Raw genomic sequence first — 6,431 nt, 5'->3', positions numbered from 1 at the left:
GATAAGTATGTCGGTAGCTGTAAAAATAGAACTCTTTACAGCAAAGAGGACCCACACATGCAAGCACCGTTAAGGCTGTTGCAGTCTGTGACGAGAGGGTCCACGAATCATTCAAGAAGGAGACCACTGTCTGTAGGCGCTGCTGGGTTCTGAGATGACAAATGAGTAAGTTACAGCCCCCGTTGTCAAGGAACATGGAGCAGGGCTTCTTGAACTTGGCCAGGCACCAAAATCACCAGGAGGTCTTGCTGGGTGTCAGAGCCGGGCCCACCTCCAGAGCTTCTGAAGCCCCAGGTCTGGGTGAGGCCTGAGAAGGTGCATTTCTAACAAGATCCCTGCTGCTGGGGACTCACCTTGAGAACCACTTAGGAGAAGTCGTGCCTGTCAAAAGTCCCTCTGTGAGTTATGATGCAAAGGGGAACCCCCGGATGTCCCTTCCCTGAGCGAGTGGAATGGAGAGAAAGTAAGCCTGAAAGTCTTCCTCGAAAAAAGAAACTGGTCCAGACCTTCTCCAGAGGCACACACGGCATCGCCTGGTAAAGGGGAGACGGGCGGTCATGGCCGTGAGCCCTCGGGAGCAGCTCCGGTCCCCGTGAGCAGCAGCTGGCTGTCCCTCGAGACCCACAGCAGCTACTCTGACCAGGTTAGAACTTGGTGACATCTGCAGAGATCTTTTTACCAACTAGAGGGGCAGGAGTGCCAGAATTCCCAGGAATGTCTGTTCAAGGCATATGCATGTTATTTCAGGGCGCATACGGGAGGGCAGATATCCTGCATTTACATGAACTGAGACTCCAGGCTGCAGTCCTGTGTTTCCTCTGCTTTCTGCAAAAATGCCCAGAGGATAATCAGCAAGGAAGGCAACCTCTAGGGTAGGTAAATAAAAAATAAATAGATGTGGAGGATTGGCTGAGAGCCCCTGGGGATTAACTAACTAATTAATCCTCACAACAGTTTGACGAGGAACTAATTAATCCATTAAGCGCTTTGAGGGGCCAACGCCTGGCCAAGTGCAGGGAGAGGCTTCTCCGACCTCAGGGGGTGACTCTGAGAGTGGTCCTTCTCAGGGGTCTACATGAGGGGGTCTGAGAGGACCCAGCCTCGCGAGGGCTTCTCTGCTCTTTGTCAGAAGCCTCTCCAGCCCTTTCTGGAGCCAAGCTCGCTGTCACTCTGCCCAGAAAACAAAATAAAAGTTCTGGGGGAAGGCTGTGGCCTCCAGGCTCTGGAGGGATCAGCTGGAGAAGTACAGAGTCTCGTAGTGTTAGAATGAGAAAGGCCCGCGGAGGCCAACTTCATGGATGGAGTCAAGTTTACACGTCACACTAGCTGGCCCTTTGGACCTAGAGACAACCGATGTTTGCTTATGATCATCTCTACTCGGCACCATGCATGGGAAATTCTCTCTGTAGGTGCTGACTTTAGTTCTGCCTGGGGACTCAGCAGGTGTCAAACTCCTTCTAAAATCAAATCAACGTGGTCTGATTAAGACTAAGATGATCGTTTTATCTTTATGTGATCTGTCATGTGCTTTGGTAACAAACTCCAGGCTGGCTGGTCACAGCACATGGCGGTGGGCCCTGAAGTCTGCTTAGATCTTTCTGGTCATTTGCTTTTCTGACACTTTCATCTTTTCTGCCCCAGAAGCCCAGTTTGCCTCCTGTTGCAACCTGATCTCAGAAAATTATCTGACGGCAGCCATCTGGGAAAGCTGGCATCCTTTATACCTTTCCCAGAAAAACGTTTTCTTTCGATTCTCCTCTCTCACAACGAAACACATGAGTTTTTAACACCAGGCAGCACGCACTAGGATGTTCAGTAACAGCCATACCTAGAAACACAAGGTGGAATCGTAAGGCATCCATGACACAAGCCTGGACAGAGTGCTGAGTGGGAGCCATGCCTTCGACGAGTCACGTGATAAGCAAGTGTTCTGTGGCAGACTTGCTTCCAGGTGCCGAGGATGTAAGGCTGAAGTCGACATGATTCTGTGCCCAGGAGGGGCCCCTGCCTAGTAGAAGGGAGGGAAAGGACCATGGTTAGGCAGAAGTTGCCACTAAAGATTGATGAAATGCGGGAGCTCTGTCAGGCCACCATGAACCCAAACCCCACCCTCCCGAGTGGGGTCAGCCAGGGCCACCGAGTCACAGCCTGGAGCCAACAGACGGCAAAGTGTGCAGAGTTGCCCTGAGTTGGTGTGTGACGCTCAAGCTTTGCTGCATCAGCATAACAGAGAGGGGTTCTTAAAACAGATTGCAGAGCCCCACTCGGAGTGTCTGATTCAGCGGGCCTGAAAATGTGTCTTCGTGACACGTTCCGAGGTGATGCTGATGCTGCTGGGTCCATGGACCACACTTTGAAAACCACTGTGCTGGAGGTTCTGATCCACCAAGTACACTGAAAGAGGAGTGTCTCCACCAGGACCTGTGGCCTCCACGACTGCCACCAGGCCCAGGCTCTGCTGAGAGACAGCCCAGCATCATTCACTTCCCCAACAGACCTCTATCTTCCTGCTGCTTTTCATGTTTGTCTGTCTGTTTTCGCATGGTCTCTCTATCTCTGTATTTGTTTTTTTTTGTGTGTAGAGTGAAATGGATGACAACCAAATCCAGATGGCTGGAGATGACGTGGATTTGCCCGAAGACCTCCGGAAAATGGTCGATGAGGATCAAGAAGAGGAAGAAGATAAGGATTCTATTCTTGGGCAGTTACAGAATCTTCAGAACATGGACTTGGACACCATAAAAGAGAAAGCACAGGCCACCTTCACGGAAATCAAGCAGACGGCGGAGCAGAAGTGTTCTGTGATGTGAGGGGTGGGCGGGGGTGGGGGAGGGGACCAGTCAAGGTGGAGGGGACCACTCTCCCTCCTAGGGAGCATCTGAGTGATGTATACTTCAATATAGTGAACAGAGTTAGAAAACCCATGATGACAAAGCTCTGTGCAAACACGTAGACGACAACTTGACGTTCTAACCGTTCCTGGTAGAGCATTTAGCTAACACCCGGCAGTGGGAAACATGCTTTCCTTTTAGCTAGAAATGTGGCTAAGTATGGAATTTCAGTTATGAATGATGCAGAACGTGTATCTGCTTAATGATCTTCAGGACAGCCAGGAGGAAACAAAGGCCAATGGGATTTCTTCTCCAACGTGCTTCCTTAGAAGACAAGATCTCACCCTGTCCAACCATTAGCGTGACTCCAGGTCCCTTCAGAGAAAGATGCAACAGCTCCAGGGGTCCCCAGGAGCCCAGGCTGCAGGCTCATGGACAAGCAAAGACCACACCACCTCTTACTTCCAGGCTCCTTGACGTCATCTATGCTTCTCATCAAGTGCGGCACTTGGACAGTCTGAAGACAAGGGACAGTAACCGGGATGTGGTAAAAGATGAAGCCCAAAGGCAGAGAACAGACTTCATCAGCCCTTTGCCTTGTAGATCATCATTCCAGAAGGCATGTGAAGAATGGACTTGAGGGGAGTGAAACGAAGCGGGGAGCAACTGGGAAGATCATCGCTGTTTCTGCATGAAGCATTATTTTCTCTTGTCTGAACTTGATAGCAGTAGGGACAAAGTGGATGGACCGAGAGAGCACTGGGAAGTTAAATCAGTCCCTGTGTGTGTCTCTCTCTCCCTTCCCCTCACTTCTCTCCTCTTCTTGTCTTCTCTCCCTCCCTCTCTCCTCCTTTCCCCCCCCGTGGTCCCTCCCCATCCCACCTTTTCAGACCAGCTTCCAACAAACCACGCTGTCATTCTGTGCCACAGTCTTCTAGGGTATACGCAGATTTCTTTTTCCTAACATTTGCTCCCTTTCAAAGAGAATTATCTAAAAAGACTTAGAACGTTCATCTCTGAAACACTTAGAGCTGTTTAAGCAAAACCGAGCAAACAAAAACAGAACACGGGTTTTTCGATGAATGTCCGTAGAATAAATAATCCTCAAAGGCAAATTTTATCCAGAAGAACTGCTTTATTAGAAGAAAGGGAACGAAGACCAAGAAGTTAGGGGCAAAGCAGCTCCATACCCAGAGTTCCTAGATACGTTGTATAAGGAGTTTCAGGGTATGAAAATGCGTAAATAAAACAAATTATTAGGGGTCCGGATTGACCCATCTCCAGAACTTTTCCTTCTTCCTCAACCGCAGCTCCGCATCCATTAAACACCAGCTCCCCGTTTCTCCTTCTCCCGGCCTAGCAACCCCCATTCTTTCAGTCTCTGTGAACATGACTGTAAGAACCTGTTACGAGTGGGTCGTCTAAGCTTCGTGCTTTCGTGACTGGCTTATTTCACTTAGCACGATGTCCTCAAAGTTCGTCTCCGTGCAACATATATGTGTCATAGTTCTCTTCCTTTTCATGGCTGAATAATATTTCGTTGTATGTCTGTACCGCATTTTGTTTATCCAGTCATCCATCCCTGGACACTCGGGTTGTGAAAACCGCTACCATGAACATGAGTGTACAAATTTCTATTCTAGTCCCTGCTTCCTTTTTTTTTTTTTTTTTTGGTCAGTGAAATTGGGTAGAATTCCACCCAGAAGTGGAATTACTGGATCATTCTTAGGTTTTATCTACATTAGAAATATCTATTTGGGGAGCTACAAAAAGTATGCTTAGACAATGTTATGAAATTTGGTGTCATGCAAATTAAATTCAGATTTAGAAATCTTGGAATGTTTTTGCCTTTAAAATAAACCTTTGCTATGGAAAAATGTCAAACCTTACCAAAAGTTGAAATACAAGTATAACAAATCCACATGTATCCAAGTTTAGCTCGTTTGCCCTAAAATGCTGCTATCATTAGGAAACTGTACTATATTGTTACAACTTCGTCTATAAACTGATGCCATCATTCTTAGGTGACGTCTAATTCCTGGAGCTATCGAAAGAGCATAAATATACAGAGTGATCCTCGCTTGTTTTCTTAAGTCATTTCAGAAATGTTTAAAGATTTCCTAGTTGTGTTTCTTTAAAGCTCATTCCTTTAACTTACATTGCACACACGCTGCAGTAAATTGTAGTAAGCTCCTTACATTTGAGTGAAGACACTTCTGGGGAGCATCTGAAAACCCTATTGAAAGCATCTGATCATTAAAAGGGGCTAATTAGATTGATCAGGACATATAAGACCAGAATTTTTAGGGCTTAAGGAGTCAGAGGAGATAGTACAATAAAAATTGACAAACAAATGTCCATAAAATTGCCATCAACTGTGAAAGCAAACTAAAGCTGTTAGTCTGCAGTTGAGTGGCAGGAGCCACTTTGGAAGAAGAATGGCTTTCCCTAAGACGGGGCACCCCGCTCAGGGAGAAGCCGGGCGGCGTGGGCTCTGAGCACTCTGCAGTGGCAGTCGCATTGGGTCCGGACTCCTCATTGATGAACGGGCACATCAAAGGCGTTGGAGGAAACCCCAGCCAGCGCTGATGCTAACAAGACTGGAGTGGACGGAACTGGCTTTTGAAAGTGATCAAATGATTTCTGTGGACTATTTGGGAAGGAAAGTAAAGCCGTTTGACATTTTCCAAACACCTGGGAAATAATTAATATTTTAGAAAAACTCCAGAAGACTGATTATAAGAATGAGAAAAAAACGTACCCTAGGGCTCATTAATAGCTCTGTGAAATTTGACAAGTTACTTAACCTGTCTCCTCATCTGTGAAATAGAGTTCCTTGAAGTTATTCATTAAATCAACCACCACTATGTGCAATATACGTCCTGGAGGCCAGCGAACCAATAGACAAGGTCTCTATTCTCATGCAGCTTAGCTCCTAATGAGGGGCAGACGGGTAACACGCAGGCAACAGATAATAGGTAAAGTAGTTTTGGAGAGTGGAAGGTGCTATGGGAAAAATAAAATGACAAGAAGGACCATGTGAACATTGAGGGGTGGCATTTCAGGCAGTGGGAATAATCAGTGCAAAGGCCCTGAGGCAGGAAGGGGCATGGAGGATTTCCAGAAGAGAAGAAAGGCCCATGTGACTGTAGCTTGGTGAGCAAGTTAGGGCATCTAGGAGGGTGGCCAGAGTGTTCAATGAGGCTGTTTGCGAAATGGGCAAGGGTAAGTCTTATAGAGCAGCACATGGAGTTTGGGTCTTATCCTAAGTATAACAGTAAGCCTTTAGAGGGCTTTATGCAAGGATAACACAATTCAATTTATATTTTTGAAAGATTATCTGGTTGCTGAGTAGAGAGTAGGGAGCTAAGAAAGCTGGAAGGAGACCAGTTAAGGCTAATTCAATAATCTGTTCAAGCAAAATAAACTGTGGCCTCCAATGTGGCAAAGATAGAAAGGAGAGTCCAGATATGAGAAACATGGCAGAGACAGAGCCAAATGGGCTATTGAATGTGGGCAGAGTGGGAATAAAAGCGGCATAATAATAGTGATCTCATAGGGCGCTGTGCAAATGAAATGAGAACTGGCTCCCTGATAACT

At 46.9% G+C, this 6,431-nt stretch overlaps 1 protein-coding gene across 1 annotated transcript in view; it reads left to right on the top strand.

Moving 5' to 3' along the window:
• The window catches only part of CPLX4 (complexin 4), a 21,584-nt gene extending 18,774 nt beyond the window's left edge, over positions 1–2,810 (top strand). The window contains exon 3 of the mRNA XM_006913708.1: positions 2,583–2,810. Coding sequence (XP_006913770.1) covers positions 2,583–2,810 — 228 coding nt within the window. The remainder of the gene's footprint in view (positions 1–2,582) is intronic.
• Positions 2,811–6,431: the final 3,621 nt, after the last annotated feature.

This window comes from Pteropus alecto, unplaced genomic scaffold (genome assembly GCF_000325575.1).
Source record: "Pteropus alecto unplaced genomic scaffold, ASM32557v1 scaffold14, whole genome shotgun sequence".
Classification (NCBI taxonomy): domain Eukaryota; kingdom Metazoa; phylum Chordata; class Mammalia; order Chiroptera; family Pteropodidae; genus Pteropus; species Pteropus alecto.
The sequence above is the reverse complement of the archived record's forward strand: the minus strand, read 5'-3'. Positions and strand labels throughout refer to the sequence as shown.